Source organism: Sorex araneus, chromosome 5 (genome assembly GCF_027595985.1).
Source record: "Sorex araneus isolate mSorAra2 chromosome 5, mSorAra2.pri, whole genome shotgun sequence".
In the NCBI taxonomy this organism is placed as follows: Eukaryota; Metazoa; Chordata; class Mammalia; order Eulipotyphla; family Soricidae; genus Sorex; species Sorex araneus.
The window spans coordinates 8231074-8250533 of NC_073306.1; the positions used below are offsets into that span (position 1 = coordinate 8231074).

The window sequence follows — 19460 nt, forward strand, 5'->3', positions numbered from 1 at the left end:
AATTTGGTAAAAACTCAGCCCCGCTGGGGTCAGCCAACACAGAGGATCTCCCTGCCAGCACCTCTTTGTTCCAGTGATGAGTTGCTCTCTAGACAGCTTGTTTAATTTTCAGCCCGATGAAACAGTATGATGGTGAAATATTCTTATCATTCAGTGGGAAACCGGCTTCCATGACCACATAGCAGTTTCCACTCATGATGGCCCACATTTCCTTTTTGGAATAATCTAGACCATGTGCTTCCCTACTGTTAGATATGGCCTTTCAAATAATTGAAGATGATTATCTGTTCTCTCCTTCGACTTTCCTTTTCCATGTGAAAACATCCTACTCTTGTTTAGGGATAAACCTTGCTCTATTTGTTATCTCTATTTGGTGATTACATTTCTAGTCAAGCTGAAGTTTACCGTTGCTACCATGGCATCCAGCTACTGCTGGCCTTCTACTTTGGAGAAACTGCTATGTATTTTGTTTTCAGCAGAAAACTATAAACTCAAATATCAATTCATTGGTGTCCTTAAAACAAAAACGTCTTTATTACTGATGGCTGAGTACGGAGAATGTTGAGTCTTATACATGCCTATCCAAGGGCCTTGCCATTTTAACTTACAACTTATGCTAAATACATTTAGTTTGCTTGTTTGGGGGCCATACCCAGTGGTGCGCAGGACTTACTTCTGGCTCTGTGTGCATAAGTGGTGCCAGGGAACAAACTGGTTGGCCACATGTACAACAAGTGTATAACAAGCATCTTAACCCTATACTATCTCTTGGGCCCTTCCTAAACACATTTCCTGTATATCTCCGCGTTGGGTATTCTCACTAGGAGGATCTTGGATAGACTCTGGACTCAGGTGTGTTTTTTGGTTGAGACTCCAGTTCCTCCTCTTATTGGCTGAGATCTTGGATGAATTATTCACATATTCAGAGCCTCATTTTTGTTGTATCTAAAAAAAAGACATTAATATCTGCAGCATGCAGCTGTGTAGAAATGAAAATCAATCCTGGCACGTAAGAAATACACAGATAATGCAACTGTTGTCACATTTGTCATTTGTAGATAACAACTTGATGCAGCCAGTTCAGAATACCTATGTTACTACAACTATATCGTTATGGGTTGTAGAGAACTTAGAATCCCTGTCCGAAAAAGACAATGCTGCATAATGCCTTACTGGGATCTGAATTTTTTCCCTAAGGCTGGATGGTTGGGAAGAACCCGAGGTTCTCAACCAGGAGCAATTTTGCTGTTCCTGGGGGATGTGTAGCTATGTCTGGAGACATTTGGGATTTTTGCTGCTTCCTGGAAGAGAAGGAAAGATGCCACTGGCCATCAGGAGGTAGAAGCTTGGACTCTGCTAAATAGTGCCACAGACAGTCTCACATAGCATCATCCTCCGTGTGCCTGCAGGGTCATGGATGAGAAACTCTGGGGTGGTGGGTTGATAACAGGGCAGCCAGCAGTACTAAGTAGTAAGTACTTTATACTGTGGAATGTGGTTCTCTGACTGAGATGGAAAAACCCTGGAGATGCAGAGGACTAGGACAGCTACACCCTAGTCTCACAGTTTGGCCCCATAACCCAACTTTCTAATGTGTGTTTCTAAGGGCCAGGCTTTGCCATCTTCCGAGTGTCATGTGCTAGCTAAATAGATCCTGACAATGGTCTGTGTAAAGTTTTTGCCCTGGTAATCCCACTTTTTTTTTATCTGCCCCTGTTAAAGACACATTGGTTCAATTTAACAGGCATGATTCTGTCAAAGAAATTAACAGTCAACAATCATTGAGATGAGTGCTCCCCTTGCTCCCCCTCCACCACACACACACACACACACACACACACACACACACACACTCACACTTCCCTTTACAATCGATTGTTGTGCTGACGGGGACAGACCTAGATCACCTATTCGGTTGTGCAGCTCATCTGGCTCCTGGGATCACCCAAGTGGTACTTGCTGGGAGTCGTGTTCTCTTGCTTATGTTAGTTGCACCACATTCTGGTTGCAGTGCTGTAATGTCACACACTTAGTGGGGGTTGCCCACCTAAGTTACTAGAAAGTAATAGAGCTGGGATCGGAACTCAAGTTTTTCTAAGTCTATTTTATTCTTGCTTTGTTTTTGTTGCTGGCTTCAGCCGCATAATCCTTCCTATGAAACCAGCTCCTTTGCTACACTGTCATTGTTGTTTTCTCTCGTGGAAGGTCTTTCCGTCCTGGGTAATTTTCAAAGTATATGAAGAATCAAGAAGTCCTTGTTTTGTTTGGGGGCACACCTACGTGTTCTCAGGGTTTACTCTTGGCTCTGTGCGCAGAGGTCACTTCTGGTGGGGCTCAGGGAAACTTAAGGGGACTGGAGATCAGAGCTGAGTCAGCTGTTTGCAAAGCAAGTACCTTCCCCATTGTACTATCACTCCAGCCTCAGGAATCAAGCAGTTTAAAAATGAAACTCTGAGTGAATAAATGTTGTGAGCAATTGATGTCTCATTAGCAGATTTTTGTCAACAATCCTTTGGCTTAGGGAAGTGGATGCTACAACTTTCATTTCTTCTGAATAATAGACTCAGCTCGGTTGAGCTTATTCCTGTCATCCTGAAAAATAGAGGTTGGATATTCTCCAAATTATTTCATTGTATTGGAATGTCTTTGTGTGTATTAGGCAGTGAATGTAAGGGCCATTTGCTGGAAGCTGGAATGTAGTTTGTTTTTCTGCCTGAATATTTTCATTAGGTTTGAGTTAGACCCACCTTCCCATAATATTTATTTTGAGAGTCTATTTCATCATGCTGAATACCTAACTCTGAAGTTCGACTCTTGCTTATAGTTTGCTTTAGTTCCTAGAATGGTTCTCTCATCTTACCAGTTGTGAAATAGACAACACCCAGCATCCATTCCAACTCTTAACAGCAACAGATGAGAGTAGGGCGGTTCAGCCTCTTCCTCTGACACATGTGAAAATAGAAGGAAGCTGGGGGGTGGGGGCAAGGGGAGGAGGAGGAGATGGGCGAGTCTTGGCAGTCGCTGTTCTTGGCATATAAACTGAGCCTAATTTAAAAGGATATTTTTAAGTTTGGAAGAATGACTTTCACCATAATATAGAGTATGCTAAATTCCTTTTAGGGTCTTTGAATTTCCTAATCTGAAGTGTCCAACAGTTCAAACGCAGGCTTTTACAGTTGAGAGAACTGGGACCTAAGATTGATGGAATAATTTGCCTGGCTAGTGGCATATGCAGTATTGGAACTCAGCAATCCTGATTCCTAGGATAATTTATTCCATTAAGATTCTTATCCTCAAATTTGCAGTAGTTCAGGAATGCCAGATGGATTCGTGGTCCAGAACTGAAATTCTCAATGTTCGAAGATTGCCCATAGCATATTAATAATGGAGAAAGCTCTGAAGACCCTCCTGTCCCTGCCCAGAGCTCAGAAACGCCCTCTGTGCTCTGTGCTGACCCGGTACCCCCTGCAGGTCCCCTTCCGTGCATGCACAACTGTGCTGCTCAATATTTTCCCCTGTCAGGGTTAACTTTGATTTATCAACCAGTTTCCGTCTTTGTAACTTGCAACCTACAAAATAAATCTAATCCTCTTCTACATCTTATTTATGTATTTGACCTTTGTCTTGTTTGGGGGGCTACCCCCAGCAATGCAAAAGGCTTATTCCCATTCCCGGCTCTGTTGTTGAGGATCAAACCTATTGTTGCTCAAAGAACCATAAGTGGTGTTGGGATGGAATCAGAGTTGGCTGTGTGCAAGTACCTTAACCCCTGTACTATCTCTCTGGCCCCTAACTATTTGTTGTCATTCTTTGTTTGGCGGGGAGGGGAGAGTAAATCCAGTGATACTCAGGGGCCGCCCTTGGCAGTGTTCAGAGGAACATATGTGATACGGAGATTCCAACCATTGTCACATTCATGCAAATGCAAGGCAAGGCCTGAATCTCTGTACTGACTCTCTGGCCATTTAACTATTACCCACCCCGGCTCTTTTCTATAATACACTGTACATGTCCAGGTCCTGTGGTCTCCCTGTGAGAGGACACAAGATCCTCTCCTTGGATCCAGCGGCATTTGCATCTCTCTGCTGTCCAGGCTAGAATCTCGGGAGTCTTCCTTGACTCCTTTCTCTCCATCACATCCCACTCAAAGGCGGAGGATCTGCAAATTCTTCCTGTAAAGTGACTCTTCAAACACAGTTGCATCTGTGTGTCACCATTCAGAAGCAAAGTGGGTCATGTCAAAACCCATCCCTTGCTCCACACTCCAACACCAGAAGTTTTTCATTATTTACTAGTATTTTGAGAACTTTCATGTGCAGTTCATCATACTAGAGAGAAAAATTCATTTAGAGTTTCTAAATGAGAAAAATGGACATAAGGAGAAAAATGTTAAACATTACCATGTTTCTGCTTGTCTATTGTTGTGTGCAAGTTTACGTGTAAATTTGCTTTTCTCCCTGTGGAATGGGGTGATATTGGTCAAGTTTAGGACAAGTCTATTTGATCTTTAACAGTTAATATTCATAAACTGGGATGTGGCCCAATAGTAAAGCACATGAATTGCATTGTGTGAAACCTGAGTTTGGTTCCGTATTTAAAAAAAATAAAATGAAAATTATAAATTCAGTTATTGTGTCACCCTCAGGTTGCTATGTGGTGCCGAGATTCCAACATTGTCATAGAAATGAGGCTAAATTGAAAAGTAGATTTGATTTTATTTTTTGTTTACCCGTGGCGTATTTGATATGCCAAAAACAGTAACAAGAAGTCTCACAATGGAGACGTTACTGGTGCCCGCTCGAGCAAATCGATGAACAATGGGACACCAGTGCTACAGTGCTACAGTGGATCACACCTGGTGGTATTCAGGCATTTCACCTGGCTCTGTGCTTAGGGATCACTCTCGGCAGTGCCAGGGATTTGTAGATTTGGTGGTTGGGAGGTGGGTCATCAAGTATAACTGCCTTGGCATTTTCCCAAACTCTCTCTCTGAATGCTGATCTCACTTGTCTGTACTCTGCTATAGGCAGACCATAGATTTAATCCACTATGGTATTTTTTCAAATGACGTCTAATGGGTGTTTGATGAAAGTTTGTTAGGTACATCAACCATAATTTAACGTTTATTATGACATTAGACACCCTTTCATGTTAATTGCTCAATTCAGGCTTGAAAGACTTACCATGCTCAAATCTCTGTGCTCAGCTCTCTAAGGAGGAAAATGTGGTCCCTTCCCTGAGGATCTTCTACTTTTCTAGAGTTTGTATGTTGGCAATAAAACAGAATGCTGTGATAAAGGTGTAGATCAGGTGATGTGAGGAATTCAGAGCTATTTGTTTCTGAAGGGATGTGGATGGTGGTCCTCAGATTTGGCCTGTCATTGGCCTTTTATAGTTTGATTGAAGAATTGTAAGAATTTGACTGGATGTCCCTAAGTGTCACTCTGTTACCTAGTGAGCATTGGGTCAAACCTGAAGTACCAATTTAAAATTGTTCCCTACACCATAAATATTGGAATAAATGAATAACTTTGGAGGGTTATTATCAGCTCTGTCGTTAGAAGTGACCCCTGGCAGTGTTCAAGGGCCAGCCATATGTGATACCTGGGATTTGAATTAGTATTGGCCAAATAAAGGCAAGCTCCTGACTCCTGTCTTACCTCTTCAGCCTAGAACTCTGCTGTTTTTCCAGTGTGACTTCTTTGCACGGGGCCTAAGTCACTTGGTTAATGTGAGCCCAGTGGTTCTCCTCATGTGCCACATAAATTTTGAGCAGAGGGTCATTTTCCAATTCTTTTATATTTTTCTTTTTCAATCTTAATTTAGTCACCATGATTCATAGTGCTGTTAATAATAGTTTCAGGCATGTGGGTTCCAATACCAAACCCCATTACCAGTGTCACTGTCCCCCCACCAAGGTCCCAACGTCCCCCTCCACCTTAACACATTTAATCATTATAGTTCGGGCCACAATAGTGTTGGCTCTTCCTATACACAGTTATCTCACCTCTATTCCACCAAAGTGACCAAGACTCTTAACCAATGTTCTTATGTTATCATCCCTCTCCACTACTTCCTCCATTCTTCTATTCTTTAGAGCTGTGACGTATTTGGCTACAGAACACTTGAGATGGCAGATTGGACATTTACAATCCCCATCTGCCTATGGTGTAAGCATATAATACTATCCAATGTACTTGAATCGATAGAATGCATAACACACGTGTTTGCTACAACATCTGAAACTTTGCTGCTGAAACGTCCATCATTTACTCTGAAGTACATGGTATAGGAAATGGTTTTAAATTAGCACTTCATTTTCATGTGTATAGTTCAAATTATATTGCATTTGATTCTGCTAATTGGAGTGTGTGTGTGTGTGTGTGTGTGTGTGTGTGTGTGTGTGTTGGTAACAGCAAGATAGTGTAGAAGAATGCTCTGCTGTGCTGAAAGATTTAAAGATTTAGCTTCCCTAGAACAGATGTTAGTATAATTAACTACAAAACTGAAAAATTATGGGCAAGGGATCAATCACCTCTCAGTGTAACCTACAGGGCAGAACTAAAGGAATCCCCCAGTCTCTGCTCCTGGTCTTGGCCCCACAGCTCCACTTTAGGTCTCTGGCAGTTGAGATTGAACTGTGAAACACTAGGTCACTGTTTGGCACAGCTGAAATAGAGAATTTCATCTACCTCATGGGCAGTGGGTTGAGTGGCCATGATTGCTGCAGAGCCCTTCGGTTAAGGAATGAACAGACCCAGGCAGGAGAGATGCTCAGAGGACCAGGCCGCATGCTTTGCATGCAGGATGTCTGGAGTTCTATCGCTGGCACCACATGTTTATTTTTTTTAATTTTAAAAATTTTATTGAATCACCGTGAGATAGTTACAAGCTTTCATGTTTGGGTTACAATCTCACAATGATCAAACATCCATCCCTCCACCAGTGCACATTCCCCACCACCAATATCCCGGGTATACCCCCTCTTTCCCACCCTCCCCCTGCCTCTAAGGCAGAAAATATTCCCCAGACTCTCTCTCTACTTTTGGGCATTATAGCTTGCAACACAGACACTGAGAGGTCATCATGTTGGGTCCATTATCTACTTTCGGCATGCATCTCCCATCCCAACTTGGCACCACATGTTTGCCCTGAGGTGCCATCCCTTAGCACCCCAACAGTGACCCCTGAGCTGGGAGGAGCTCCTGAGGATTTCCAGCTGTGACCCAACCTTCATCCCATCCAAAAGAGAAAAAGAAAAAAAAATGACTGAATTGGTTGAGTCTAAAAGGACCAAGTTGAACATGCCTATTTACACTTACTGCATCAGGCATGACAACTGGCAAGATAATGAGTCATTTCGGGACTTGATGCCTGCTGGGACAGATAGTAAGAAATCACTTTAGGACCTGTCCCAGAGGGAATGGTGAGGGAAATGCTGAGGAATTTCCATGGCTTGGAGAAATGCTCTGCTTCTGAAAGCTCAGTGAGATGACCTAGTGCTATTAAGGATATCCCCTCTCTGGCACCTTCGCTTTCAACCAGAATTACAATAGGACATTTGAGAGCCCCAGAAAGGCAGGGAGAATCTTTGGGAACTCAATTAAACATGTTTCAAAGTGCATTTCTAAATTTAGTTGAAGGTTCTTTTATGTTTAAATGAGTAGTTTGGGGGACCATTGAATAAAAATCATAGTTACGTAAATAATGGGATTTCGTCTGGTCCCCTTGCTTTTTGTCACGTATGTTCTTTGCCTGTTCCCTTCTGTCGTACATTCCCCAGATCTTAAGCAGACTTTACAATGATCGAAAGGCCTGAGGCCACAATGTATTTCATACGACTTGTCATTATAGCTCAAGTTCCCATATTGGGGTAAGCAAAGCTTGAACCAGTTTTAATATTTAGCTTTCTCTGAATTTCTCAGGAATGCCAGACAAGGGAGATTGCCCTTCCTTAGAAATGAAGTGGACAGTAAGTTTTGAGTTGGGGTGCAATTGTAAAACCCAAATTCTCCCAAATACCTCTGAATCATTTGACCATATGTACTTCAAGTCATTACTTTTGTTCAGATCAAGGTGTTCTGATCATTGATGCTCATAGACATGCATTACCCTGTTAGTGGATCTGTTCCTCACAGTCCTGCGTGTAGCCCACTGAAGATGAATCTCTCAGTATCAGCTTCTGACACAGCCAACTTTCTTCCTTTAGCAGGACAGGCTTTTTAAGTGATGATAGAGAGCTCAGGGGCTTTTTTTGAGGCTGAGTTGCTGAGTAGGAGACTAAGCTGCCTGGTCCTATTGCCCCCCTTGTGCGTCTCCTTCTCCCCCCCCCCCCCGTGCTCCTCCTCCTCCTCTCCCCCCCCCCCACGTCCTGGTGGCTACTTCCAGGCCAAGAATTAGGTGGAGCAAAAGATGCTGTCCAAATAAGCGTCCTTGGTTATTTGTGAGTCTCTTTCAAATTCCTGCTGTGAGTCTGCTTTCTGAAGCAGAGACTGTGCCAGGGCACCCTGGCGGAACCGCCCCACGGGGCAGCCAAAGCAGAAAGGGCTGAGACCCAGTTAGGTGTGAGGCTGCATTTTCCCTGCTGAAGGACTTCCTTTCAAGCTGTGACAAAAACATCGGCAGAACATACTGTGATTTTTCTCAAAATCCTATGACCTAGAACAGGCTTTCTTCATTGTCTTTCCCTTTCCCTCTGTCCCCAACACCTGCAAACTGTCTCTCCGAACCCTCCCAACCCCGCACCAAATCTCTCTACGATCCATGCCTCATGGCAGACATCTTTCAGAGCAAGTTTCTAGGAGGATGTGCTTCTTTGCCAGCTTCTGCCTCCCACATTGCTTGGTGAGCAACTGGGACATCGCTTGTCCCAATCTTTAGTTAGCAGGTTGTCTGCATAATGAGAACACAAATTGCTCAAGGATTCCTTTTTTTTTTTTTTGGTTGGTGGGGAGGGTCACACCCGGCATTGCACTGGGGTTACTCCTGGCTCCTGCACTCAGGAATTACTCCTGGCGGTGCTTGGGGGACCATATGGGATGCTGAGAATCAAACCTGGGTCAGCTGCATGCAAGGCAAACGCCCTACCCGCTGTGCTATCGCTCCAGCCCCTGCTCAAGGATTCTTGATAAAGCAAAGAAGCAACAGTATTGGCTTAAATAGAGACTGCATCAGGCCAGCATGCAGTTCTCATTCTATTCTAACCTTCCTGGGAGGCACCTGAGACTTGCATCTCCGTCCAACTCTCTAATGACATGTTCCAGAGGGAGTAGGGGCTAATGATTTGATGTTGACTCAACTTTGAGCATGATAGCAGCGGTGGTTGACTGCATAGTAATTTGTACATGGAGCAGCCCTTTAAGAAGCCCTAACAGGAAGCTGACTGGAGTCAATGAATATTCTTCCAGAAAGGAGTACAGGTTTAGTCATTGTTCACTTACATTTTAATTCAAGGCTACCCTGTGATGTTGACTGGAATTCTTGCCTCATTCCAGTGAATGTATTTCTCCTACCTTCCCCGTGTAATGTCAGGATAAATATAGCATCCACCGCAATTACAACTCACTTTCTCCCCTGTAATTATGGATTTATTGTCTATTTTCCTCATTTTGTGTACATTTCTTAGGGGCTGACCTATTTGTCAGTCACTCCTGTCCTGTACAGTATCGGTTAAGAACATAGAACTCAAGGTGGGCTTGGGAAATGTAGTTTAAGTCTTAGTAATGCATGTCACTGAGGAGCTTCTGAAAGTTGTTTGTTTTTGTTTTTGTTTTTGTTTTTTGGAGCGGAGGGTGGCGTGGGGGGGGGCATACCCAGCAGTGCTCAGGAGTTAATCCCTGGGCCCATGCTTGGGAGTTACCTCTAGAGGTGCTTGGAAGATCATGCGGGGGGATCATGTGTTGCCAGAGATTGAACCAGGCCTACATTCATAAAGTACTTTGAGCAATCATCTCTCCAAGCAGATCTCTGTATTTTTAGAGCCTGAATGCAGGGCACCAGGGATAAAGGGATAAAGCACAAGACCTCGTGTTTCATGTGGCACCAACATTTGAACTCAGGGCCTTGAACTTTGCAGGCAAATGTTTTCAGCACCATCCAGGCCCCTGTAGAGGTCTTCATAGCCTTGCATTGGGAGTCTGACTTGACCTAGAGACAGTCAACAGGCTGAGTGCGTGCTTTGCATGTGGGAGGTCCACATCTGATCCTTTGTACCACATAGTCCCTTGACCACCAGTAGGTGTGGGAACCACTTGCCCCCATCCAACACAAATACATCTTCCTGACTTCCTACCACTTTAAAACGGAATATTATGTAGGACCTATTCACAGTTTCTTCCTACAGTGGAGAGGCGGAGTCAAGAGAACTGAACTTAAGGTGCCAGTGTTTCAGGGTGTAGTTCCTGGTTTATTCATATTTATTTATTTAATTTATTTATTGAACACGTGTGGTGGTGCTTAGGGCTGACTCCTGGCTTTGTGCTCAGGGCTAACTCCTGGCTTTGTGCTCAGGGGACCACAGGCAGTACCCAGGTCGGCCATGTGCAGGGCAAGCATCCTACCCAGGGTGTCTCTCTGGCTCCTGGCTCCTGATTTTAGACTTCTGGGCATATTTGAAATGCAGTCTTTGAAATAAAACAGTCTTCGGTGACCCGATATACTCATTTTGGGTCACACTGCTCTCTCCACTCAATCGCACTGCTGTGGAAGTAGTGTTAGGACACCTGTTTCCAGGTAGGTGATGCAGATGGGAAATGGGGACATTTATGTTTGCTGAAGCAGCTGGGTGATATTGTAACTGAGCAATACTCAGAAGCAGCTATTTTTAGCTTTCACCTGAGCAAACACTTAGTTTGTTGACCTGAATTCAGCCCCTTCTTGAATACACAAACTCTATTAATCCTTAGAACCACACCGGTCTCTAAGTAAAGTCACATGGACTTCTTAGCTGATTATAGCTGTTTCAAAGGTGGCAAATGACTTTTATTTTATTTTATTATTTTAAAATTTATTATTTTTTATTAGTGAATCACCGTGAAGGTACAGTTACAGATTTACATATTTTCGTGCTTTTGTTTCAGTCATACAAGGCTCGAGTACTCATCCCTCCACCAGTGCCCATTCTCCACCACGATGATCCCAGTATCCCTCCCACCCCCAATCCCATCCCCCCAACCCCACCCCGCCTCTGTTGCAGGCCATTCCCTTTTGTTCTCTCTCTCCTTTCGGGTGTTGTGGTTTGCAATAGAGGAATTGGGTGGCCATTGTGTTCAATCTATAGTCTACTTTCAGCACGCATCTCCCATCCCAAGCGGGTCCTCCAACCACACTTTATTTGGTGTTCCCTTCTCTATCTGAGCGGTGGCAGATGATTTTTGATTTTTCCATTTGTGTCTTTCTCTTAGAAGACCATCTTTCATGCTCCCTTTTCTTAATTATTTTTTTCTTTTTGAGTCACACCTGGCGATGCACAGGGGTTACTCCTGGCTCATAGCACTCAGGAATTACTCCTGGCAGTGCTCGGGGGAACATATGAGATGCTGGGAATCGAACCCAGGTTGGCCACGTGCAAGGCCAATGTCCTACCCGCTGTGCTATTGCTCCAGCTCCTCTTTTCTCAAAATTTAAAGACAAAAATCAGGTCTCTTTTGATTTTAGACACTGTTTTGTAAACCAAGAAGTCTAGGTTGTACTTAGAATTGACTGCAACCAATATAAGTGCTTCTCCCCCTTGCTCCAAGCTTTGTTTTCAATTTACTTTGATACGCTGTTTTTACATAAAGAAACACCTGTGGATTCATTGTTAGTTGGAGTAGGAAGTTGACATGCATTGTAAAAACATGACCCCCCACCCCCACCCCACCGCCCACGATGCACTAACTGCCCATTCTGAAAGAAAATCAAAACATCTGTTTACTTTTCAAACAATACAAGTGTTGTGTTCCTTGAGCACTACTAGAAGAATTGAAAATGTTGAATTATCTTGATGTTTTTAAGTTACGCAAAAGGTTTTGGGGACTGGAGGACTAATTTATTCAAGTGAGGGAAATCATTTGTGATTCTCATAGCAAAGCCTGAGATGTACTCGTGGCTTCTCCAAGTCTGTTGCCATGATCTTTATGAAAATATTAGTATTCCTGGGATTTTTTTTCTTTATGTCAAAAACACAAGACTAATGAAAGAATGAAAATAACTCAGGCCTCTACAAAGACAGAACGTTCACTGTGTCCATTAAAAATGCAGCCTTTGTGCCCATAAAGTGCTCGGCTTCTCTGTTATTAAGTTTGGAATGTGGTTTTGGAGCTTAGCTGAAGAACTCAGCTCGTTATGTTTCATTTTGGTCTACGGAGGGAAAAATTTGTTTTTCAAAAGAAAAAGGAAAAGAAAAGAAATACAGAAAAAGGTTACATTCGTGTAGAAAGAATAGAAGTTTTAAAATGTCATAACTATTTTCTGCAGCAAATAGTCAGTTTGAGGGTGTTGACCAAAAATAGAATTCATGACTTTTGTCTCTCTGTTTATTTGTCCGACCACATTAAAAAGGGTTTAGTTGAATGTGTCATTTAACTTTTCAAATGTCAGCTGAATCAAGATAACCAAAGTTTGATTGATGCACATTTCTAATAATAAGCCAGGGGTCTGATTTTAGATGACTTCATTGTAAAAGTCTTGGCGATCCCATTTTGAGTTTTAGAGAAAAACTTTCTGGCTTCCCCCTGGACCACGCCATGGATTAGTGATGATTCAGAGTTGCAGTGTTCAAGAGACTTTCGGCTAGAGTGTAGTTTGTGCTGTGTATTCTGGTGACATTAAACACTGACCATTTTCTGCTAATGTAACATGTTGTCACTTGGAATTTATCATTAGGATGTATATGAAAATGTGCACTGAAGCCTTGAAAATGGTGCCAAATATTAATAATACACACTTGAGCCTCCAAAATGAAGTTCTTTATATATATATATTCCTCTAGTTGCTTTGTGACTTTTGTTATACAAAGAGATCAATTCTGGGGCTGAACTATAGCACAGCAGGTAGGGCGTTTGCCTTGCATGCGGCCGACCCGGGTTCAATTCCCAGCATCCCATACGGTCTCCTGAGCACCGCCAGGAGTAATTCCTGAGTGCAGAGCCTGGAGTAGCCCCTGTGCACCGCAGGCTGTGACCCAAAAATAAAAAAAATTATTTCTGCTCATAAAAGGTCTGAAAGCACAGTATGTTGTGTGTTTTGCGCACAGAATTAAAAATTTTAAACCATATACACATACACATAAACTATAATTTGTAGTTTTCCTTTAACTACTTTTAGAGTAAAAAATTTATGAATACATTTCAAAATATATTTTTGTGCTACTAAGGGGTTCCCATGAAATAAATGGGAAAATTTCAGTGGACTGTGATAGTGTGCTTCAATGAAGGGAAGCCCAAATCATTGTTCTTGGTGGATGAGGAAATGAAAATTTGGGAAGGGATTCTGACTGGCTCGTGTCAATTTGTGTTTATAAAGTAATAAAAAAAAATAAAGTAATTCCAGTGAAAATTACAGCAAAAAATTTAAATTTGAAGTGAGTCGGGGATATTTATCCTATTACTCTATACACACCATCACTTTACCATATTTAAAACAGTGTGTTGGGGGCTTCAATTGGCAATCTACATCACAGAATAGAAAGATCTTCCAGAAAATTCTATTGGTACATATAAGTCAAAGGTGATGTCCTACCTATAGCAAAAACAAGGACATTTCATTTAGTACAAGATATTTTAATTTTGGGGGCTGGAGCGATAGCACAGCGGCTGGGGGTTTGCCTTGCACGCAGCCGACCCGGGTTCGATTCCCAGCATCCCATATGGTCCCCTGAGCACCGCCAGGGGTGATTCCTGAGTGCAGAGTCAGGAGTAAGCCCTGTGCATTGCCGGGTGTGACCATAAAAAACCAAAAAAAGAAAAAAAGATATTTTAATTTTTAACAAAGTGGAGGCTGGAGAGCCGGCAGGGTACTTGCCTTGCACGCGGCTGACCAGAGTTCAGTTACTGTGAGCTGAGTAATTCCTGAGTGCAGAGTCAGGAATAAACCTTGAGCATCATTGGGTATATCCCCCCAAAACAAAGCAAAACAAAATTTAGGAGGAATAAAATAACAAAGTAAAACCTCACCTCATTTTTTATATCAAAATAAATACCAGATAGATGGATTCACTGTATCACTGTGTCACTATCATCCTTTTGTTCATCAGTTTGCTCAAGTGGGCACTAGTAACATCTCCATTCATCCTTGTCACATGCTAGTGTAGCCCAATGGCGTACTGGGGGCTCTTTCAGGGTCAGAGTAATGAGGACTGTTACTGTTACTGTTTCTGGCATATCGAATATGCCACAGGTAGCTTGCCAAGCTCTGCAAACTGAATGGATTAAATACTTAATAGATAAAATGGATGGATTAAATACTTAAATATTTCATCATTAAATTATGAAAAATATCTAAGAGCACAATAAAGGTGACTGTTAGATTTACCAAAAATATGAAAAAACATGAATAAAAAATGCTTCTATAAAATCTAGCACCTTTCTATATTAAAATGTGCCTTACACAAATTTCTAGAGTTCTAAAACCAACATAGTGTAGGGGCTGGAGCGATAGCACAGCGGGTAGGGCGTTTGCCTTGCACGCGGCCGACCCCGGTTCTAATCCCAGCATCCCATATGGTCCCCTGAGCACCGCCAGGGGTAATTCCTGAGTGAAGAGCCAGGAGTAACCCCTGTGCATCGCCGGGTGTGACCCAAAAACAAACAAACAAAAAAATAAAACCAATGTAGTGTAGGTAAATTTCATTTTGTATACCCCTGTAAATTTAGTGTGTTAGTACTTTCAGTTAGTAGTTGAAAAAGATTTTGATTATATAGAAATTTTATATTAGGTGCCATTTATAATATGGTACCTAATATTAACTTTCTATTTTTCATATGCACAATCACTATTCTGAGCACTTTTCATATGCTAACTTGTTTAATGTAAACAGTGACTCAGAGAAGTAGATACTATTATTATGTCCATTTAAGAGACAATAAAGCTAATACACACGCAGGTTTAATAATTCACCCCAAACTTTGCTTGCGTGGGCTAGAGAAGAGACAATTAGGAATGAGAGAGCCAGAATTTGACTCTAGACCAGGCCGATGGACAGAATCTGTACACCTCTGTTTCTTGAAGAGAATAAGAAGAAAAACAGCTGTAAGACTATGTATATGGTGGTACCTTTTCTCAAAGTCTGTGCTAATATAATAAGTATTTTTGAACTGTGCAATTTAAATATAATTTTTTTTTTATCTAATTAGACACAGAGAAAAAACAGAAATCTGATACAGTTCTGATAGTAGTTACTTCCCTCTAGTGGGACTTTGGATAAGTGTTTGAACTTTAGAATTTCTGCTTTTCTAATGAATCATGCCACCATTTTATAATTGCAAAAGAGCAGTTTTCCTAATCTGTATTTCAAGTTGGGAAACCCCTTTGGATCCCCTTGGAAATCATGGGTCACACTGGAAGGTCCTTTTGAAGTATCGGTGTTTGGATTCTCTCCCTCTGATGAATACTTCACCCAGTAGGACCCTGCAGACGCTATATTGTTTTCTCTCACTTGAAAGTAATGCTGTAGAATTTGAGAGTTATGAACCATAGAAATGAGCCATCATGGTTGAATCTTAGCAGTTAGCCAGTGTCTCAAATGAGGATCCTGGTGCTTTTGTAGATTTAACCAGTTTACAGAAGATGAGGCCACAGTAATTTGATTGTAGGTCTTGACTGCAAACACTGTTCTCCAACGGACTGGTATATCCAAACCCTTTGGGAGATGGGACTGAAGTACAGTAGATTGATTGTTATGCTGTTTGTTCGGAATGAAGAGGTAGCTGAACCAAACTAGTTACAAATAATACTAGTTCAGTACATCACAGTAACCCAAAGGAGAAGGAAGGCTCCTGAGGATGCATTTTGGTACTTACAGAGGTCACCATGGGTACCTCACCTGCATGTGGGAAGACCCCTAACTATTGCCTCTCGTGGGTTATAAAATCAGTCTGGAAATAGAAAACAGAGAGGTGGAAAGATTATTATCCAGGGAGGAGCACTTTTCAGTAGATGACTTTTCTAAAACTGAAAACCTTTCCTTCTCTTTTCAGCTCCCGGGCCAACATCTGCCGTGTCATACATGTCTGTCAAATGTGTGGATGTCCTCAAGAACCATCACAAGACAAAATGGTTCATGCCTTGGGGACCCAACCAGTGCAACAAGATCCGAGACATCGATGAGGCTTTTAAGAGGCAAATCGAAGCCAACGACATTGTGTTTTCTGTCCACATTCCACTCCCCAAAATGGAGATGAGTCCTTGGTTTCAGTTCATGCTGTTTATCCTGCAGCTAGACATCGCCTTCAGGCTGAACAACCAAATCAGTAAGTGCATAACCCACTCCTCCCTTTCCTCCTACCTTGGGGAGGGCAGGGTGACATTTCTCTTAGGGGGATTCGTGCAGAGCCAGTTATGGTAACAGTAACTGATACTCGTTGGACCAGTAAGACAGTCATTGATGGTATTTTCGTGAGGACTTTACATGTTTGGCAGGTTTTCTCTTTCCACGCATTCTCTGCAGGTAGATCTTGTTTCATTTTACACCGGGAAATCTTAGACATCAGGAAGGCTGCCCAAGATCAAACACCTAGAGAGAGAACCAGGATTCAAATTCAGGCAGTTTGACTTCTATAAGTCTTGCCCAGGGCTGGAGCGACAGCACAGAGGGTAGGGCATTTGCCTTCCACACAGCCGCCCTGGGTTCAATTCCTCTGCCCCTCTCGGAGAGCCCGGCAAGCTACCAAGAGCATCTCACCCGCACGGCAGAGCCTGGCAAGCTACCTGTGGCATATTCAATATGCCAAAAGCAGTAGCAACAAGTCTCACAATGGAGATGTTACTGGTGCCCGCTCGAGCAAATTGATGAGCAACGGGATGACAGTGATCTCAGTGAAGTCTTGCCCAAATCACCAAGCACCATCACCTCTCTCAGGTCATAGGACCCTCTGCCTGTACAATGATGTGAGGATTACTACATAGGTCTAGGGTTCAAAATGTCTTTTCCATCTGGACTATGAAAAAAATGATCACCTTCGAAAAAAATCCCTATCAAGTGAGAACCAGTGGTGTCTCTGGTGTCTCTCTGCTCTTGGCCCACAAAGCTATGTTCTGTTCTTTAGCTTGCCAGTAGTGATCCAGGCTTTCAGGACACAGGACATTTCAACATGCTGTGAGATGATGGGGTCTTTCTGAGCCACCTGGACCCTCTAGGTCCAGTCGAGGACATCTTAGCTTGAGAAGGAAGTGATTATTTCTTTACTGCTGCAGCAGGCTCAAGGGCAAAGGGGGCAAAGAAATATGTACTTGGGAGTCGTCTGTGCATTGAAGCCTGGGTGGAGATGAGGAACAGGTGAACTGAACTCCTGAGACTTGCGGGTGAAGATCAAGCTCACTGCAATCTATTCTCAGGGCCAGTTAGCTGAGCTGTGTCTCTGAACTCCAAGTACGAAGGAAGAGCTGGACTCTTGTGGTCAATGTGAAATAATCACGGACTGCTGCCTGTATTCAGGCTAGGGAATAAGTAAGCCCAAAATTGAGCAGGTGAAATCCACAAACAGGTGATCCACAAATCATCTCTTCTTAGGGGCCCAGATTGGGGGTATCCTGGCTACAGTCTGATTGTACCTTCTTGACATTATAGTCAAGTGGTGGTGGATCCCCTGTTGCTTTCCTTTCCAGGAGATCCACCACCACTTGACTATAATGTCAAGAAAGGACGTGTATATGCGGACAGAAAAGACGTATATATGCGGACTGAATAGGTAGGATATATGAATCTATATAGGCAGGTCAGCCATGCAAAGTAAGAACTCCAATGGAAAGGCTCAGAACGCACACCTCATCTGTACATTCTGAGCAGGATAATGAACAGATTATAGAAGTAACTCCTCATTCCATCCCTCCCTCTTTTCAAGTGCAGTTATTGGGGAGGGCAGAGGGGAGGTGGAGGGGATCTGTTTCCCAAGGCCACCAGATTGGCAGGCCTGCATCCTCTGTGACCAGTGTTTCACCTCTGGGCTCCCACTGACCAGCATGAAAACTTGAGACAAAAGCAAGAAGAGCCATTCTGTGTCCTCTGCTGGTCTCACCTATCCTATAGGTGAGAATTAAACCAGTAACTCCACTTGAGAAGAGGCAGGAACGAAATTACGAGGAGTTACTTCTGTAATCTGTTCATTCTCCTTACTCAGAATGCACAGATGAGGTGTGTATTCTGAGGCCTTTCCATTTGAGTTGTTACCTATCTTGGCTCATGCCTATATAGATTCTCGGAGTCTACATTTTCAATCTACGTATTCACATCCTGTCCTCCTCCACAAAGATATCCATGGGGTGTCCTCTCCCTTTGTACCTTTACCCAGAATGATCCTCTTCCTTTTCCTTTCCCCCTTCTCTAAAAGAAGACGGGGCTTCTTCTGGGTTTGAGGCCACACTTAACCAGCACTGGGGGACTGGGGTACTACTCCTGGCTCTGCCCTTGAGTGTCACTCCTGGTTAAGGTGCTGGGGACCGGACTGGGGTGCCTTCACCTGTACTCCAGCCCCAGAGCTGTTCCTTAAAAACCTTCACATCCTACAAAACCAGTCACATGACCCTCACTTGTGACATGTCCTATGCTTTCCCTCTTGTGACATGCACCCAGAACCTTGAAGGAGTCCCATACACTTTTCCTACGGAATAAAATTGGTGCTCCTGTGAACATCTTTCCTTTGTGACCGATTTCACGGAGGGGAAAGAAATTCCTGCCAGCTTTTCAGGTTCATTGGCTGCCCAAATAATTAAAAAGACATGAAGCTGATGAGAAAAAGGAATTCGAGTTTGTATGTATGAAAAGCCCACAGAGACATGGGGTCCTGGACGGGGACATGTGTGGCGTTTAAATGGTGTCCCAAACAAACTCCTACTATATCATAGTAGCTGATGGAGATGGTGCACTATTTAGACAGCTAAGGGGAAACTCCAAGGTTCTTCCTGAGTTTTTTGGGCCCTAAATGCCTGCAGCTTTGAGCGATCCACATGCCCAGTGCTATTATTTGGGGCAACTGTCTTTGCAGTGTTGAGGGGATTCTCCCTGCCATCTACCTAGATGAAACATTGCTAAGGCACCTGGAGAGTTAATGAGCGCCCAGGGGGCAACTTTGCATGTAGGAAGCTGTCCATGAAAATAGTTTTTGGATTGCGTCGTTCTCCTGTGGGGAAAAGAGGAATGTCAGGCAACAGATTGCGGTCCCCACCTTATCCTTCCCTCAAACAATTTTTTTAATAGGGGTCATTCTGGGTGATTCTCAATCCTGTTGTGTGGACCTGGCAGTTCAGTGTTGGGTTGGTGCTCAGAG

At 43.1% G+C, this 19460-nt stretch overlaps 1 protein-coding gene across 1 annotated transcript in view; it reads left to right on the forward strand.

Annotated features, from left to right (window-relative positions):
- Positions 1-19460, forward strand: part of WLS (Wnt ligand secretion mediator) — a 126009-nt gene that overhangs the window by 29677 nt on the left and 76872 nt on the right. The window contains exon 2 of the mRNA XM_055140493.1: positions 16176-16448. Within this exon, the coding sequence (XP_054996468.1) occupies positions 16176-16448 (273 nt within the window). The remainder of the gene's footprint in view (positions 1-16175; positions 16449-19460) is intronic.